Here is a 20,478-nt window from a genome sequence, read left to right on the forward strand (position 1 = left end):
TGTTTAATAAACTCCTTCCCATGTGTTACATTGTTGGTCTTTGTTTCATCCTTGGGATCGATAACCAGGCACTTCATATGGGGGGTCGTTCTGGGATCCCATGAAGGAAACGGAGTATGACCCACAGAGGGAGGTGTAAAGGAGAGAATTTATAAGGCATGCTTGCAAAGGACATCATCTGTCAGTCAAATGAGAATTCCATTTTTGGAATGTTACTGGGAAAGCAGTTGGAGCCAAGTCACTGGGGCAACTAGAGACTATGGGATCCGGAACACGTCACATCTCAGTGAAGGACAATAGGGTCTGGTGAGTAGTCCCTAGAGGCGTTGAATGACTGTGCGGAGAATGTTGTGTGAGAGTGAGGGGGTAATGTCTCCTGAGTCATTGACATATGGCTAAGTGGCTGACCACTGGTCACTGGCCTGGGGGTTGTACGGGACCTCCTATTGCCAAGCCGGATTCATTCAGGAGAACTGCCCACCTATTTCTGAGTGTGGACCGGGAAATTACACAGTTTCTATTTACCACAAGGGGATTAGATAGGTTGGAAATCCTGGGAAGTGTGTGGATGAAGTCTGTGACACCCTGCGTCCTTCTCCCTTGAATAGGCTGTGGGAAGGATCCCTCAGACTCAACTCCCTTAAGCAGGGTATTCTGACCAGTTGATTTTAGTTGACTTTATTTGGGGTGGTTAGAGGCCCCCCAGTTGGAATTCAGGGTGGTTAGAGGCCCCATGGTTGGAACTTGGGGTGGTTAGAGGCCCTTGTTGGAAGTAGGAAACCCAGTGGATGCACTGTAGGAAGGGGGTGTTGCCCCGGGGGAAGTCTGGCCACACTGCTATGCTTTTGGGACCACTCACCCCTAACTCCTTGGAGTGAGTAGAGGAGCACATCCGACCCAGCATTCATATTTGTTGTGTCTGTCTTGGCTGTCCAGTCCATCACATATTTCCCTGTCTGCTTTTGTCTTCACCACCTTTACGTACAGCCTACTAACTCCTTTCATTCTACAGGACATTATGGGACAGGGAGAGTCCACTCCAGAGGTTCACTCTGCTTTCCCTCATGACTACCCATTTCTCTGTCTTCAAGGTGAGGGCCCACAATCTCATTGGCTATTTTCTTCCAGTGACCTTTATAATTGGGAAAAATTGGTTCTAAATAACTTGAAAAAAAAACACCTAATTTTTTTTTAATGCTGAATGACCATGTTACACCTTCGATAAGCAAGAGGCATGGCCTATCTATGGCACCCTAAATTGTAATACCATCCTCTATGTGGGTAGTGGCTGTGTTGGACTTCTCCCTTTTCAGTCTGGGAAGCCTCAGGTGTGGAGTGGCTACCAAGCCTAGGGTCCGAGCCAGATAGGGACTAGCCAACCCACTTAAGACAAAGGGAAAAGCATGCTCACAGGCCCTTTCTGTTGGGAAGAGACCAAATCTAAGCAGCCTGAGCAAAAATTCAATTTGGTGTTTTTGTTCATTTGTTTGTTTCCTCTCTTGTTGCATAGCTGTGCAACATCAAAAAAAAATGAGGAAATTTGCTTTTTGATACCCTAAATTCTAACACCAGGTGGCAATTGGACATATTTTGAAGGAAAGAGGGCATAGTATGGACAGAAGCTCCTTACCTTTTAGTTTTATCTCCCCCCCCCCCCCGAGGCTCCCAGTTCTCCAAACTCTACTCTTTGTTTGAATTTTAAGGCAAGGGCCTACTGAGAAATCCAGGCAGAGATGATAAAAAAAGGGAAAACCGGGAAAATATCAGTTCATTGATCATATCTGCCTTCCTCCTCTGCTGCAAGGAGGAAGAGGGTTGATTCTGAATAGAAAGACAACTGGTGAGACACCCCTACTTTTGGTATGTTTCTGTTTATCGTTGTCTTTGTCACAGTCTTGTCTCTATGTATTCTTAAATTGGACACTCACAAAAAGGAAAATGGGGGAGTTGCAAGATTGAACTTCCCACAATCAAAAATCCTCAGCAGAGGACAATAGCAAATATCTATTCAATGATTTCTTCCTCTTTATTCCTTTGGATGGGCCCCCGAAGGAGAGAAAAAGAGAAAAATTCAGAGCAGAAAAGGGAGATTTTTACTCCACAGTTAGAGGCACTTTTCACTTAAGATTAATTCTAAGGGTTGATGAATGCAACTTGGGAGGATTGCTAATGATTTTGATGTAGTACAAATGTAATTTCACATATTGTGGTAACTGTTTGTCAGTTAAATGTGAAATGTTAGCCAAATTTTATTGAGCACAACAAAACTCATGATTTGGACTTTGTTTTGTTAGATCTTGCAATGCATAGTGGTTTCAGTGAATTTAAGAATTGTTTAAATATTACTAATAGTCAGCCTGACACAGAGAGTGAATGTTTTATTTTATAAGGACAGAAATTGTACTGGCTACTCTATAGATGTAAAAAGTCATCCAAAAAAGTTATGATGTTGAGAAGAACTTATTCTAGAATTTAAACTTGGGATTTCTTAAAATCAGATGTTATTTTAATGTATGTGCTGTCAGAACTAGCAACAAGAAATTATATGACACACAAGTAGGTTTTAAAGTGGTTAATCTGTGCATGGAGTTTAATAATACAAGTACTAAGAGTTTAGTCTTTTGCAAAAGAGGGAATCTCTAAACGGTGTTGTCTTTGACTAAGGTTATATGAATTTTTTTAAAAAATGTGCACAATGTATACGAAGGAATTTGTGATCTAGAAATGAACATCTATTCAGATACAAATGTATGTAATGATGAGTTAATACAAAATATGTATGCATTTGTACTATGAAGAGAATTAAGTTTTCCACCTAAATAGGTTAAGAGTATATGATATACAAACTGTATGTCCTTAACAAGACAAATTTGACCAGCCCTGAAATCAAGAAGGGCTTGTCATGAGGATTGAATAGGATTAAATATAATTCAATATAGTACCTTTCCTCTACTTAAAATAATGGTAAAGAGGAGAAGCCAGAAGAAATAAGAGTAATGGATAGATATACTATTTAATACTATGAATTCTAGTGTGAAATAGATACAACAAATTTTAAATTGGAATAATGTAGATGGAATTTAATCAGGTATGTAGCAATGTTTTGAGCTAAAAGAAAAGTAAACTGGAGGTTCTATTCTACTTTAGACAGAGGTTTGAGAGGAGTACAGGTAAATGCTTTGCACTTCAGTTTGGTTACACACTGAAAGATTGCTAAAGGACTTAATCAAAGTTATTTGGAAGTTGTGGAGTTCAAACTAAAATCCACTGAGAGTAAATTATTATGAAGGGGGTTTGATACATTCAAAATTTTAAATTGTACTAAGCTCACTTGTTAAAGAAGGATGGGACAAGGTTTTTATGTAATAAAACCCAAATCAAGCCAAGCAGCCTTAGGATAAATTGCTCAGAAGCTATTAATCCCTTCCTTGCACACAGGAAGGAGAAATAAGTGCTTATAATTTTTCCACACTGATACTTAGGGACTGAAATAGAGACCTCAAAGAGTTGAGTACCACTGTGTGGTAGAACTTAAAGATGAGTATATTTTAAGTGTATATGTAAGAGGTTTTAAGATGCTCAAGCAAGCAAACATTGCCAGCCCTATCTGACCAAGAAGCTTGTTTGAAGCTGTAGAATCTTAATGCAAACATTTCATGTCCAGAATGATAAAATGAGTTGAATGATATGTAATTGATAAGTTACCTCACATGAACTTTGGAAATATGTTGGTTGATATTTTGATTACATTTTGATCTGTATAGAGATATATGTTGTAAACAGTAGCCAAGGAGTGGGTAGGATGTTAAAAATGGCATATATGGGAAAAATGCTTGCTCAGAATTTTATGATTGTTATGTGACTTGCTGCTAAAATGATCAAAAACTTATAATTGATGAGCACTGTGCTAAAGATGCAGTGGTTCAATGATGTAATCCTTTAAATCAGAATTCTTTGGGGTTACCAATTAGCAATTGAAGTGATACCAATGGAATATTTGTTTGACTTATAATGGTAAAAGCAAGTCAGAGAAAGTGGAGAAGGTATGTTGGATTTGAATTTGGAAGAAAGGGACATTGATCTAAAGTCCATAATGCTTGAGTATGCAGATTTGTGAAGGAAGAATGGAAGTCTTGCTCTGCTTTTTAAACAGAGGGTTTTGAATGAAGAGAGAGAGAAAGAGAGGGGGGGAGGGAGGAGACACATAGGGAGGTGAAAGAGAACAGATAGATGCTCTACTCTTATAATTGGATGCTTGACCTAGGGATAATTTCTAAAATTAATGTATGTGTTGTTGGAAAATCACATATGATTCTTTGACTTCTCTGGACAGTTAATCTGAAGTGATTTCTGTATGGCCTTGTCTTAGTCTTTCAGATGGCCTAGGTCCAAGAGATGATACAGCCCTGATTCATATTACTATGGAGCTACTCAATTCAGCACTCATGTTCTTTATTTCAGGTTTTGTGACCAAAGTGTGATATGTAAATTATTGTCAAAATACATAAGAATAATTGAGTGATAAGCCTTGTAGGGATGTGAAAGACTTCTTTGAGGGTATGGAAATTTGTTTCTGGACTGAGAAGCTGACTGAAGATAAGCAGAACTTTTCTCAGCTGAAATGGGTAAGATTTGTCTTTTAAGGCAAAGAGGCTTCTGGAATCCAATGGTGATGAAGTACTCTAAGGAGAAAGTCTTAGGATGGTTGGAGAAAGCAACTCAAGGCTCACCTTGGACGGGACTTTCCTGACCATCTAGGCTGCTAATCCTTGAGTGAAATAATAATGGCATGAGCCAGTGACAGCCTTGGCTTGTACATGAAGCCACTCACTGTGTCCTTTGGGACATGAGGAAATATTTTCCTTGTCTGCCTTTTCCTCTGTGATAAATTCCCCAAATCAGCACATGATGCAAATTGTAAAATTAAAGTTTAAATTTCCTCAAAAACCTATTAGATTAATAATTGAAAATTGTTAGGGAACATACTTTGAGAAGTAGGTGAAGTTTATTAATAGATGGCTTGTATTTGTAGACTTAATTTACCACAGTTGAATTTTGGATTTTGAGCTTGGAAATATAGCTCAAAGCTTTCTTGAATTTTTCCCCAGAATCTGGGGTAAAGAAATTAATCTGTAAAATATTGTTACTCAAGTGTTTATAGATGTTTGTAGTTAATGTGTACTTTGCAAAAGAATATTCTTTAACAGAAACATCACATACCAACACTACAAACAACTCAGGAATCCAATTTCCTAAAGGTATCTATTTATTCCTGTCAGAACATGATTTCTGAAGAAGTCTGGTGGCTGAGATACCCAAATGCAAATGTGTAATATCAATTACTATCGTACTAATTTTCTCTGTTTCTATCTGGTGTTCTAGTTTTTGCCTCAGTTCTGGTTTCTACACTTCTAACTTAGGGGCTGCCTCTCCCCCTTAGAACCTGTCTGCCAATTGGGGGAAGCAGTTGCTGGACATCCTTCAGATCTCCAAGCAGGTCCCCACCTACCTAAGACCCAGGCATTCATTGAGGACACACCCCTAAAGACCCTGTGTCCATAGCCTTTCCCTCCCTGTTCAAGTTTTGGCTACTCCTCTATGGGATATGTGGACTTTGCATTTGTAACCTTGTCACTTCTCTAGTTGCTTCTATGGTAAAAGAAGTTCTGGGAGTCACCCAGATGCCACTGCAACCTTGGCAAACACTCCAGCCTACCTCTCTCCTGAAAATAGGCAGGGACAGCTCTGCAACCAGCTCTGAAGAAGCTAGAGAAGACTGAGACCATCACCCCTTTTCCCTTAGATATTTGGAGAGGGGGGAGATGACATGGGCATTGCACCCCCAGAAACTTGGGCAAACTATTGTCAGGGGGGTTCCTTTTCTCCCTTACATCCTTGTGACTCCAAGCCTAAAACATCTAATGACCCCTATAGGACCCTGAGATGATTGTACTCCTTTGATCCTCCTTTAGATTTAAGGTGGACAGAGAGATGTATCTCCAGGATACACCTGGATTCTATCAGGCTATATCTCACACATCTGTCTGTTCCCTAAAACCAAAGAATCTTTTATGAGGCTCATTCCCTATGTCTCCAGGCAGACCCCAGTCAGATGACCATACCCCTGACCAAATGCCCGAGGGTTTACTATTCTAGGTATAGGAAGGGGAACCTCCAGCCTTGCTGGAAAGGACCCTATGTTGTTCTTTGCTTTTATGCTGATCATGCAGGGCTAATTTGCCTAGTAACCTTTGTCAAGGATCACATTAATACTGTCCAGCTATGTTCCTTCACCAGCAATATCAAACTCTGACTCCTACCGAATTCCCTTATGAGGATATGGTAGCATGAGGAAGATTCTTCATGTACAGCAGAAGAAGTGGGGAATGAAGGACCATCCCTGGAACCTATTTTCTCCCTGACCCTCTTTCCCCTAGAGACCCTGAAGTCAAGTTAATGAAGAACCAGTTACCATACACTGGAATGAGCTAGGAACTGATAACATCCCAGCCCCAGGAGTTCCTGTTCACTCCCTCCACCCCAGGAATTCCTGTGCACTCCCTACCACAAAAGTGTATACAAAGCCTGCAACCCCCAGACTCAGGGCCAGCTATTTTTAGAGTGCTGAGCCCAAACTGCAGTTTGTTTAATAAACTCCCCTCTGTGTGTTACATTGTTGGTCTTTGTTCCATCCTTGGGATTGATAACCAGGCACTTCAGCAGTATTTTGTTTCAAGTGCAGACAAGATAAACATCTGCGTGCTGAGTATTGTTTGTGAAGAGAATCCACCATTAGTTTTCCTGAAGCTGAAATTCTTCAGATCAGTGTCAGAATATGGGAATGGGGTTAGGGACAGGGGCTGTTCCAGACCCCAAAGGCATTAATTTCTGTCCTTCATCTCCAACCTTTCTTAGTTCTTTTGCACTTGGATTTATAGAACCTTGTGCAAGAGTAACATTGAGAACTGAAGATGCGAAACTTCCTGTTCTCAGTAATGAAATTGTGGCAGGTGAAAGATGAAATGATTGAAGAAACAAAAGTTTGAGCTTCCAAGCATAACAACTTATTTAGCAATATATACCAATTGAATGTCTCGAGGAGGCGGAGTCAAGATGGCAGCTTAGAAGCAGCAAAAGTTCAGACCTCTGAAAAACCTTCCTTACTGATCACAAACTGAATGCTCCTAGGGGACTGAAATTCAAACTTAACAACAGGACACAGGCAGGGAACCCTCCTTCTAGACTCAAATCAAAAGGTATGCCCCCCAAAAACTGGAATCCAAGAACACTTGTGTCTAAGGTGAAGGCAGAAGGAAGGTCCCAGGACCCCTCCCCGCCAACCCAGAGCACTTAAACCCCAGCAGCAGTGGGAACCTCAGGGCCAGCAAAGGTACTGTTCTGAAGGGTGCACCTTGAAAGCAACCTGGGCCAGGCTCGGGATGTCCAACACAGACGGCAGGGAAGCAGCAGGAGAGAGACGGGGGTGGGGGGGAGCCTGCAGCCATGTGGCTGGGTCCTTCCATCAGAGTCTCACCAGAGGTTTTTGCCTCGGGGCACATCCAGACCAACCCAGTTGAACATAATCCCATCAGAGGTCCTCAGAGCTCAGGGACGCCAGGACCCCTCTCCCTTAGAATACAGGGCCTCCTGAAAGGACAGGAACCTTGGGACGGGCAAAGGCACTGGGGTACCTTGTGGACAGTGCTGTCCCAGGCTCAGAGCATGGAAGTAAGGCAGTGGAGAAGCAGCTGGAGAGAAGTGAGAGCAGTAACACCCAAAATGCCGGCAGGCAGGGGAGGGCAGACCCTGGGCAGATCAGGAGTGAAACAAGGATGCTCATTATCACCTCTATTATTTATCATTGTACTAGAAACCCTAGCAGTAGCAATTAGAGAAGAAAAAGAAATTGAAGGTATTAAAATAGGCAATGAGGAGACCAAGCTATCATACTTTGCGGATGATATGATGGTCTACTTAAAGAATCCTAGAGAATCAACAAAAAAGCTAGTCAAAATTATCAACATCTTTAGTAAAGTTGCAGGATACAAAATAAACCCACATAAGTTTTCAGCATTCCTATATATCTCCAACACATCTCAGCAGCAAGAATTAGAAAGAGAAATCCTATTGAAAATCACCTTAGACAAAATAAAATAATTAGGAATCTATCTCCCGAGACAAACACAGGTACTATATGAACACGACTACAAAACACTTTCCACACAACTAAAACTAGACTTGAACAATTGGAAAAATATTAACTGCTCATGGGTAGAACAAGCCAATATAATAAAAATGACCATCCTACCCAAACTGATCTATTTAGTGTAATACCCATTGAACTTCCAATTTTTTTTTTTACTGAATTAGAAGAAAACATAACAGAGTTCATTTGGAAGGACAAAGGATCAATTATATCCAGGGAAATCATGGATAAAAAAATACAAAGGAAGGTGGCCTTGCAGTCCCAGATCTCAAACTATACTATAAAGCAGTGGTCATCAAAACAATTTGATACTGGCTAAGAGACAGAAAGGAGGATCAGTGGAATAGACTTGGGGTAAATGACCTCAGCAAGACAGTCTATGACAAAACCAAAGACCCCAGCTTTTGGGACAAAAATCCATTATTTGATAAAAACTGCTGGTATAATTAGAAGAAAGTGTGGGAGAGACTAGCTCTGGATCAACACTGTATACCCTACACCAGGATAAACTCAGAATGGGTGAATGACCTGAACATAAAGAAGGAAATTATAAGTAAATTAGGTGAAAACAGAATAGTATACATGTCAGACCTTTGGGAAAGTAAAGACTTTAAAACCAAGCAAGACATAGAGTCACAAAATGTAAAATAAACAAATTTGATTACATCAAATTAAAAAGTTTTTGTACAAACAAAACCAATATAACCAAAATGAGAAAGGAAGCAACAAATTGGGAAATAATCTTCATAACAAAAACCTCTGTTAAAGGTCTAATTACTCAAATTTATAAAGAGCTAAATCAATTGTACAAAAAAATCAAGCCATTCTCCAAATGTTAAATGGGCAAGGGACATGAATAGGCAGTTTTCAGCCAAAGAAATCAATACCATTAATAAGCACATGAAAAAGTATTCAAAATCTCTTATAATCAGAAAGATGCAAATCAAAAGAACTCTGAGGTATCACCTCACACCCAGCAGACTGGCTAACATGACAGTGAAGAAAAGTAATGAATGCTGGAGGGGATGTGGCAAAGTAGGGGTATTAATTCATTGCTGGTGGAGTTGTGAATTGATCCAACCATTCTGGAGGGCAATTTGGTACTATTCCCAAAGGGCAATAAGAGTATCTGCCCTTTGATCCAGTCATAGCACTGGTGGGTTTGTACCCCAAAGAGATAATAAGTAAAAAGACTTGTACAAGAATATTCATAGCTGCACTCTTTGTGGTGGCCAAAAATTGGAAAATGAGGGGATGCCCTTCAAGTGGCGAATGGCTGAACAAATTGTGGTATATGTTGGTGATGGAATACTATTGTGCTAAAAGGAACAATAAAGTAGAAGAATTCCATGGAGACTGTAGGATCTCCAGGAAGTGATGCAGAAGTGAGAGGAGTAGAATCAGGAAAACATTGTACAGAGAGACTGATATACTGTGGTACAATTGAAAGTAATGGACTTCTCCATTAGTCTCAATGCAATGTCCCTGAACAACCTGCAAGGACCAAGGAGAAAAAAACACTACCCACAAGCAGAGGACAAAAGGCGTGAGTAAAAACAAGGAGGAAGGACAACAGCTTGACTACAGGGGTGGAGGGGATATGAAGGAGGAGAGACTCTGAATGAACACCCTACTAAGGAAACCAATAGCATGGAAATAGGCTATGGTTGAGGAAGCATGTGATACCCAGAGGAATTGTTCATCGCCAATGGGAGTGGTGGGGAGAGGGTGGGAAGGGAAAAAAAAAGGTGATCTTTGTTTCTAAAGAATAATGCTGGAAAATGACCAAATAAAATAAATGCTTAAAAAAAGAAAAAGAAATACATACCAATTGTATAACATCCTGGGGCCAGGCTTTCCTCAACTTTGGCATCAGACCTTGAATACAGGAGGAGACAGACTTTTATGCAATAAAAACAATCAAATAAAATTAATTAATTAAAAGACAACAATTAACCAGGACACCAAATTAGTAATTTACCTTTGGTCTTAGAATCAATACTGTGTATTGGTTCCTAGGCAGAAGAGCCACAAGGGGTAGGCAATGTGGGTTAAATGACTTGCCTGGGAAGTGCCTGAGGTCAAATTTGAACCCAGGCCCTCCCATCTCTAGGCTTGGCTCTCAATCCATTGAGCGACCCAGCTGCCCCCAGTAAACTGATTTCTAATTGGAAATTGGGAATGGGAGAGCTAATAGGTGTAATTCTCTGAATTCAGAAAAAGAGATCTCCCTCATTATTTGAATTTAATCAAAGGAATATGGAAATAATAACTAATTGAAAAGTATGGGATCAGTCAAAAGACATGTGTATTGGAGGGATTATTATAGTGAGCAATTATCAGTGACTATGGAATTTATGAAATACATAGGATAGATCCAAGTACTCCAGGGTGGAGTTGGAGGATGGGATTTTTTAATATTCCATGATAAGGAAGTATAGAAGTCACAAGAAGACAGTTAAGTAAGCTAGTTTTATTGAGGAGAGATACTCACCAAATGAATGGTAGCCAGAGAAAATGATATAAATAGGTTCTTTGGGCTTCTTGATGAAATTAAGCATCCTCCTCAGACCCTGGAGGAACTGGAGCACTTTTCCCTAAACTTATAAAGTTTGATGGATTATTGTAGGGTCTTTTATCTGTGTCTAGCAGGACTAGGCATTGGATGAAGGGATAGGAAAGCCTAGATCTAGGGACTGGTGTAAATTCATGCTAGTTTGGGGCAGAGAATGGGGAAGGTGGATAAGGGTGTGGAAAAATATTTCTGGTAATTTGAGGGTAGTTGATATTCAAACTCCATGAAGTCAGGAGTAGGCACTTTAAGGCCATTATTGGTGGTCTTCTGATAGGGTGATTCAGCTTTCCTCTTAAGGTCTTTTGGAGCTTCTGTAGGTATCTTTCATTACTGGTTTGTGAAGGCTACAAAAGTTCTTACATTGAGTTAGATATTTAACATGAAGGATCCAGGAGATTGGACAGCAGTCCAGAGTCCACCAGCCAAGCTGTAGAATAATTGCCAAAGTGTTGTTGAGCCAAGTAGAATGTGGAAGCTATGACTCTTTGTCCTGGCACATAGTAAGCACTATAGTTAACTTTTATTATTCATTATCATTACTTTGAGCCACAAGGAACCCATTTCACCTGGTCATGTGGAGCCCATTTCACCTAGAAATGGACTGGAAAAAGACGAAGATATGTCTCGATCTATATAGCCTGACTCTGTCTATGTTTCTGGGATTCACCATATTGATATTGTCAATTTCCTGGTGGAGAATGGAAATTGGTCTCTTTGGGGAAGAGGAAGGAAGACAGTCCTCTTATCTTGCTAAAGGGAGGGCAGGGGCTGGTCCTAGTTCTACTCTTTAAATCTTATAATCAATGTGCATTATATTCAAATGTTTACTAGAGGAAGGCTGCTTATAGGGGGATGGTTAGGAGGGAGTTTCTTACATTGGAAGGAACATGGACTTCTAGGACTTGAATTCAAATATTGATTCATATATATTATCTGAGTGAATTTGGCAGTCACTTCATGTCCATTTTTTGTTAAGTGAGAGGTTGAACTAGAATGCCTCTGAATTTCCTTCTAGCTCTATAAGTCCAATTTCTATATTGAGAATGTAAGAGAGGCAGAGAAAGAGAGATAATCTGGGCAGGGGCAAATAGATGCCATGAAGAGATTATTAGAGAGCAGTCCTTTGGAGCCTGAAGGTGGTCTCAATGCCAGGATCAGAGGAGTTCAGGCACTTCAAATAACACTTGGTTTACCTTTATAAACAAACTGCATTGGGCACATAATGGTGACCTATTAAGAAAAGGAGTCCGATATGCCCAGGAGAGCAAATTCTTGAATCATGTTAAAGATATTATTAATTCCTATTTATTTAATAAATTATTTAATTTTGTTTGAAATTTATTGAAACAGTTTATTCTGTTACCAGATGCCAATTTATTATGAGATTAAAAAAACATATACCCCCAAACCATCCCCTTACAAAATAGTTTCATAAATAATTATTTTGCTAATAATAAATAGGAAGTAAGGCTATAGTCTTAAATTTTGCTAGTGTTCTAAAATTGATCATTACACTTACATTTCTGTTTTTTCCTTTTTAAAAATTGATATCTTGATTTTACATCCCACTCATTTCTAAATATAGCTCTCCCTCTTCCCTCACTGTCATGGAACTATTAATTTGCTTAGCATTTTTTTTTTTGGTCTTTGTACTATTGACTAAAGTTGCTTTGGTCACTACATATTCTACTTTGGGTTCAAATTTCTTCACTCTTCATGACCTTATGCTAGGCAGTTATTGGAATCAATCAGTCAATAAGCATTTAAGTCCCTGGCATTGTTCTGGGCATTGAAGATACTAAGTGAAATGGTACCTGCCATTGAGGATCTTACAACCTATTAAAAGGTGATAACACACCTCCAGATAGGTATATACACAGTACTGGGGGAAGAGGCTAACATCTAGAGGGATCAGGAAATGGCACTCCAACTGAGCCTTGAAAAAAGCTAGACCTTCTCTGTTATTTTGATCTGAATTCTGATTCCATCTACTACCTACATACTAGTTCAAGCTCTCTGGGGTCAACAAAATAATTTCTCATCTGTCTTCTATATGACAATCCTTCAGATATTATAAGACAATTGATCGTATTCCCCTTTTAAGTTTTATCTCAGTCAATAAACATTTATTAGGCACCTACTAGATGTCAGATGTTATGTATTAAGCGTCTGCTATGAACCAGGCATTGTATTAAGTGTTCAAGACACAAAGAGAGGCAAAAGTCAGCCCTTGCTTTCAAAGAGCCCATGATCTAATGGGGGAGAAATTATCACTAGGTTAAACATCCCTGGAATAAAGGACCTAGACACAAATCTCAAAGCTGTCATTTACTCCCTGTGTGAATTAGAGCAAGTTACTTATCTTCTCTTTATTAAGTTATTTCAGGGATGAATTTTATGTAATTACCCCAATCAATTCCCTTTAAACCTGGATTCTTATTACTCTTTGTAATTATGACTTGTTTTGGGGAAGTTAGGTGACTTAGAGAATAGAGAGAACCAGGTCTGGAGATAGGAGGTCCCGGGTTCAAATGTGGACCCAGACACTTCCTAGTTGGGTGACCCTGGGCAAATCACTTAACTCCAATTGCTTAGTCTTTACCACTTTTCTGCCTTGGAACTGCTGCTTACTATTGATTTTAAAACAAAAGGTAAGGTTTTAAAAAATTATGACTTGCTTCTATTATCACTGAACTAATCCAAGATTCTCTCTATTTCATTCTTTGTACTTATGTAAATTTATTTCTTTTATCTCCAGGGTTTAGCACAATGCCTGCCAAGTAGGGGGTCACTTAAGTACTCATTAACTAGTTTATTTGTTTGCTTTCTGGGCTTCCAGACAAAATACACAACATTTGTTTCACAAGCTTCAAGGAGCCATCTAGAGTGAAATCTTTTTTTCATCTTCTTAGAGAATCTTGACCATTTCAAAATCAATCAGAATACACACACACACACACACACACACACAGAGTAGTGCCAAAATGGTATGAGTTATTTTTTTTCCTGAGAAATAGCATTGTTTATTATCAGGACATGTGAACTATTAACAAAGAATGGGTCCTTGCAAAAAGTGCTCAGGGCATCCTGGCTCTGTCTTATAGGACTCTGTGTCCTCTTTCTGATTATCCTGATAGTTCATCCTTTGGACTTACCCGGGCAGTCCCAATTGGTGGATATTTGGAAAGAGGAGCTGGACATAGAGATCTCAAGACCTCTCTCATTACTTCATCACTTGGAGAGTCTTTCTCCAAATAAGGGAAACATCAGTCCCACCCTGCTCTCAAATAGGCAAAAGTCCACCAGCTACAGAAATGGGACCTATTTTTGCCCTTCTTTGGCAAGCTAAAAAATTGAATGTCAGGGAGTTTTTACAGCTGAGCCTAATCTTAAAGCCTGAAAGATTTCAGCCTGACCTTGGAAGGTCAAGCTGCTTGGGGGAAAATGAATAATTTCCTATAGAAATATTACTAATAAATGATACAATTCAATTTTAATTTTCCTCATACACACATGCTGTTAAAATCAGACTTCAACCTAGAGCTGTTCTTTGAAATAAATGGCTGCTTCTGCTTTTCCTCCTCTGCTCATTTCAAACCTCTTACTTTCAATCACCTCATTTATCTGTCTGTCTCTGTCTTTTTCTAATTTATGATGAAGAAATTGAAACTCAGAGACAGGAAATAATTTGCCCAAAGCCTCACTAGGTTATGAAATAGCAAAGATTAGGGCTATCAATCAGTCTACTAGCAAGCATTTATTAAATGCTTATTATTTGCTAAGTACTGTGATAGGTATTGGGGAAACCAAGAAAAAAAATGGAACAGTCTCTTCAATGAAGCAATTTACATTCTGTTAGGGGGAGAAATTATTTACATACACAAGAATATATAAAATATAGACATAAGTATAAGATATTTTGGAGTGGGGAGGAAGGGAGATTTTTCCCAGCAGTTGCTGGGGTAATGAAATGCTTTATATGGAAAATGATGCTTTGACTGAACTCTAAAGGAACCTAAGAACTCTAAGAGATAAAGGTGAGGAGGGAGCGCATTCCAGACATTAGGGACAACCAGTGCAACGGGATGGAGATGGATGATAGTTCTCTTTATGTGAGAAGCAGGAAGAAGGTTTGTTTGGCTGGATCACAGAGTAAGTGAAGGTAAGTAAAATATAATAATTTTTAGATTTTAATTTTAGAATTTAATTTTTAGAAATTTTAGAATTTTAGAAATTTAGAATTTAGAAAGGTACAGCTAGAGGGCACAAAGGAGAGAGTGCTGGACCTGGAGTCAGGAAGACTCATTGTCCCAGGTTCAAATCTGGCCTCAGGCACTAACTAGCTATGTGACCCATGGCAACTCATTCTATCCTGTATGCCTCAATTTCTTCATCTATAAACTGAGCTGGAGAAAGAAATGACAAACCCTCCAGTGTCTTTGCCAAAAAAAAACACCCAAATGGAGTTATAAAGAATTAGACATGACTGAACAACAGAGAAAGATAGCTATGTCAGAGTGGAACCTGTCTTACTTTTCTGAACCCAGGAAAGTGATCTTTCTATATTCTGCATCATTTTCAGAACTATAGTTATAGAAGCTCAGAGTTTGGGAAGATGGTGGGATGAAAAATTTACTAAGTACCCTATTACATGGCAGACACATGGCAGCTATGTACTTCAAAAATATATGATCTTCATGACAGCTCTGGTAGGTAAATGCTGTTATGAGCTCCACTTTACAAATGAGGAAATTAGACGAATAGCCATCGAGTGATTTGCTCAAGATCATACACATAGTAAGTATCTTCGAGTTTGTAAATGATCTTAGATTTTCATGACTGTAGGCTTACCACTCTTTTCACTGAGCACATGACTCCCAGAGCTGGGAGAAATCAAAAGGTGAGCTAGTCCAATCCATATTTGACCAAGAGTTCAACATAAAACATTCTAAATAATTGGTCATCTAACCTTCAGTTTATTAAAAGTTGATAACTTTTCCTTAGGGAGCACCAACCACCTCTCAAGTCAGCACATTCCATTTGGGGGAAGCTCTAATTGTTCAAAAGTTCACATGTTTTTCCTTGCATCAATGCCCAAGTTATTCTATTTGCAGTTTCGCCTTGTAGTAAGTAGTTCTGGCCTTTGAGGTGAAGCAGAATGATTTTAGTTCCCTTTCCACATGACTGCCCTCCAAATACTTGAAGATAGCTTTTGTAACTCCTCCCAAGTCTTCTCTTCTGCACACCAAATAGCCCCTTTTCCTTCAATCACTTTATTTATTTATCATCATTTATTCATTCATTCATTCATTCATTCGTTTGTTTATTTATTTATTTATTATTGTGAAGTTGACTTCACTAACACTAAAAGAAATTCCTCAGTGAATATTTGACTAAATTTATCTTTGTGGTACATATTCTCTCTTTTTAAAATACTATTCTTTATTTCTTCTGCGAATTCTTCACTAGCAAAAGCAATATATCTCTTCTTTCACAACACAATGGACATGGAAATATTTATTATATGATCATATTTGTACAACCAATATCAAATTATCTGCCTTCTTGGACTGGGTGGAGGAGTGAGAAAGAGAGAGAGAATATGTATCACAAAATATCAGAAAATGAATGTTAAAAATTGTATCAATATGTAATCTGGAAAAATAAAAAGTTATTGTAAAAAATTATAATTATCATATTATGATCTCCATGGTGTAATGGACAAAGTATTAGATTTGGAGTTTGTAAAGCCTGGGTTTGAATTCTGCCTCCATTACTTTACTGGTTGTGTGTCCCTGGGCAAATCATTTATACCCTTTGAGCTTTAGTTTCTTCATCTCTAAAGTAGAGAGTATAATAGAACTTACTTCACAAGATGTGAAGGTTTTCAAGAAGGATTAGAACCTCTGGTGTGAGGGCTTGCTGAGTCCTTTGCAGGACTGCTCATCCAACTTTGGTGTCTATCTTTCACTCAACCCTCACCTGAGGCTCCAAAAAGCTGTAGCATTCCTAGTGGCCACACTCTAGTAAAGCCTTCTCAGCAGATGGGCCAAACCAGGTTCAGGGATACATATTCTTTAAGCAAAAACCAGCAGCTTTGGATCAGAGGCACTGATGAATCAAAGAAAGTAAGAGGAAGAAAAAACCTAGATATTGTCTAGTGTAACCAACCTATAAAAAATTAGCTTTTCTCTTAATATCACTTTCCTTTTTGAATATGTACATCTGCCCTTCTCACTCAAAGAACATTCATTATAACAACAAAAAAGGAAGAAGAAATAAAAACAGATTAATAGAAGTAACCAATATATTAATTGAATTTGACAATGGGAGGCCTTAGGTATAGTACATACCTAAAATCTCTAATTATTTCACAAAAGAAGGAAGGGAAATGTTTTTCTTATTTCTCTTCTGGGCCCAAATTTGGTTATTATAATTAAATAGTGTTCAGGTTTATTTTTGTTTTTAGTTTTTACATTTATGCTATTGGATCAGTGTGTAGACTGTTTTCATAAAACTTTTGTTGTTTGGTTGATTGTCATATTTGACTTTTTGTGATCTCATTTGGGGTTTTATTGGCAAAGATACTAGAGTGGTTTGCCATTTTCTTTTCTGTCTCCTTTTATAGATGAGGAAACTGAGGCAAACAAGGTTCAATGACTTGCCCAGGGTCCCATGCTAGTAAGTGACCGAGGCCAGATTTGAACTTGGAAAGATAAGTCTTCCTGATTCCAGGTCCAGCATTCTATCCACTGTGCCACCCAGCTGCTATAGCTATATTATAGATTATATTATAGGATATATAAAGAATATGGGCAGCATGTTGATTTGGTGGACATATATGTATGTGTATGCAAAATTCTCTGTTTGGCATTCAAGGCACTTACAACATAGCTTCCTCCCCAAACTTTTCCAATCTTCTCATACCTTATACCCTCTTCTTTCCTCAAACATTTTGACCCAGTGCCACTGCCCTTCTTGTTGTTCCCCAAACAAGATAATCCATTTCTTGGCTTTGATCATTTTCACTGACTGTACTCATGGCCTAAAATGCATCTGCCTTTCCTGGCTTGGTTTCCTTTAAGTTCTGGCTAAAATCTCATCTTCTACAGAAAGTCTTTTCTCATTCTTTTTCAGTCTAATGCCCTCACTCTGTCGACTGTTTTCTTTTTATCTTGTAGTTAACTAATTTGTACATAATTGTTTGGATGTTGTCTCCCCAATCAGATTATGAGCTGCTGGAGGACTGGTTTTTTTTTTTTTTTGTAACCACAGTACATAACACAGTGCCTGGCACATAGTAGCACAAGCTTTTTGACTGGCTAACTGAAGATTATAGTCTACAAAAATAAGATGAGAAAATATTGACTTTTTATTTATTTTATACAATATTGTACTAAAGATCCAAGCTTTTGGGAGAAAAATCTCACTATTAGACAAAAACTGCTGGGAAAATTGGAAAATAGTATGGTAAAAGCTGGGCAAAGACCAACATCTTGTACTATATGTCAAGAGAAAGCCATAATGGATACATGATTTAGAAAGAAAGGGTGATGCCATAAACAAATTAGGGGAGACAAGACAGACTTATGGATAAAGACATAGAGAACACAAAGAGATGTAAAATGGATAATGATGATTACAACAAACAAAACCAAGATTAGAAGGAAAATAAAGGAAAAAATTCTATGGTAAATACCTTTGACAAAGGTCTCCTTTCTCAAATATATAGAGAGCTGAGTCAAATTTACAAGAATATCAGTCATTCTCCAATTGATAAATGGTCAAAGGATATGAACAAGAAGTTCTCAGATAAGTTAAAACTTTTTATAGCCATATGAAAAAAAATGCTCCAAATTACCACTGATCAGAGAAATGCAAATTAAAAGAACTCTGAGATATCACTACAGTTCCAGGGTTTTACCAAAATAGGCTCCAGTGGATATGGTACTCAGGATATTTGATGACTACTGGTCTAGTCTGTTACATTTACCTAGTATCTAATGATTTTATCCAGTATCTAATATTTTATGTAATATCTAATTTTGATGATTGCTGCTAGAAAATATAGTCTGAGGCCTAGATGTATTATCTCCCCTTAATTCTTTCATTTTCCCCATGATTTCCCTTATTTTCTCTTTTCTTTCTCCAAATGAATTTTGTAATTATTTTGTCCATTTCAGAAAATTATTCCTTTGGAGGAAACAATTAATGGTGGGGAAAATCTTTGCAGCAAATTTCTCTGATAAAAAGGGAATTGTTTCAAAAAAGTAAGAAATAGAGTCATTTCCCAACGAACAGGTTGTCAAAATACAGAAACAAGCAGTTTTAAAAGCAATATACCAAATTATAAATAGCCATATGCAAAAATGCTCCAAATCACTAAATAAACAGGAAAATGCAAATGAAAGCAATTCTAAGATTCCATTTCACACTCATCAGATTAGCAAAAATGATTAAAAAAAGAAAAATAGCACATATTGGAGAGACTGTAGGAAAAAAGGCACATTGAAGCACTCAGTTCATGGAACTATGAATTGGTTTAGCCATCTTAGAAAGCAGTTTTGATTTATGTCCAAAAATTCATGAAAAAGGATATATCCTTTGCCAAGTGGTACCACTACTAGGATTATACCTCAAAGAGATAAAAGAAAGAAGAAACAAAACCATATATGCAATAATATTTATAACAGTTCTTTTTGTAGTGATAAAGATCTGGAAACTAAGGCATTTCCTGCAACTATTATGGTATATGATAATAGTAGCTCATATTTATATCACAGGCACTGAGCTAAACACTTGACAAATAGTATCTCTTTGACCTTTACAACAACCCTTCAAATAGGTGCTATTGTTTCCCCTATTTTATAATTCAGGAAACTGAGGTTAAGTGACTTGCCCAAGGTATCAAAGCTAGTAAATCTCAGAGATTAGTTATGAACTCAGGTCTTCCTGATCCACCTAGCTGCTGTATGACTATAATGGAATACCAATGTGATATAAGAAATTGTAAAAGGGATAGTTGCAGAGAAATTTTGGAAGCCTTTCATGAGCTGACAAAGAATGAAGAGAACATTCTATTGTATTAATCTTTTATTGCATTTTGTGGTCTGTGAGTACCCCAATAAATTATGTCCCTGAACTTGAGACAATAGTCTAGTCTATGATAGGCTTATACCAGAATAGGGGCTGAGAAAGGAAAAGGACCCTGCTCTTTTTGGGGACAGACAACCACATTGTGCAATATCACTGGGATCTGAGGAGGTCCTAGGTCCTCGTTGGTTGCTTCCATTCATCTTTTCGCAGCTTGGCCCGTTGGATTTTTCCAGTGACTGTCTTGGGAAGTGTTGAAACAAACTCCACCTGTTTGGGAAAGATGACACATGTTTTTCTTTCTTTTTTTAAACCCTTACCTTCTGTCTTAGAATTGAAACCAAGTATTGGTTCCAAGATAGAAGAGCGGTAAGGGCTAGGCAGTTGATGATTTGCCCAGGATCACCCATGGTTTTCTATGTGTATGTATATCTTTCTCACATGACTAGTTTGGTGGGAAAAGCTGTTGTGCATAGGTCTAGAGCTGAAAATTTAAGTGTCTTCATGCACTAGACATTTATAGAAGGCAGGGACTCAGTCTAAATAACTAACTCCCTTTGACAGAGAGCTCCCCACAATGTCATATGTTACCAGCAGATTATGA

At 38.3% G+C, this 20,478-nt stretch overlaps 1 protein-coding gene across 2 annotated transcripts in view; it reads right to left on the reverse strand.

The window, feature by feature from the left end:
• Positions 1-18,130: 18,130 nt before the first annotated feature.
• LOC100026277 (acyl-coenzyme A synthetase ACSM2B, mitochondrial) overlaps positions 18,131-20,478 on the reverse strand; it is a 34,030-nt gene continuing 31,682 nt past the window's right edge. For both annotated transcript variants that reach the window (XM_001376911.4, XM_007498192.2), the window contains exon 14: positions 18,131-20,144. In XM_001376911.4, coding sequence (XP_001376948.3) covers positions 20,049-20,144 — 96 coding nt within the window. In that variant the 3' untranslated portion in view covers positions 18,131-20,048. The remainder of the gene's footprint in view (positions 20,145-20,478) is intronic.

This window comes from Monodelphis domestica, chromosome 7 (assembly GCF_027887165.1).
Source record: "Monodelphis domestica isolate mMonDom1 chromosome 7, mMonDom1.pri, whole genome shotgun sequence".
Taxonomy (NCBI): Eukaryota; Metazoa; Chordata; class Mammalia; order Didelphimorphia; family Didelphidae; genus Monodelphis; species Monodelphis domestica.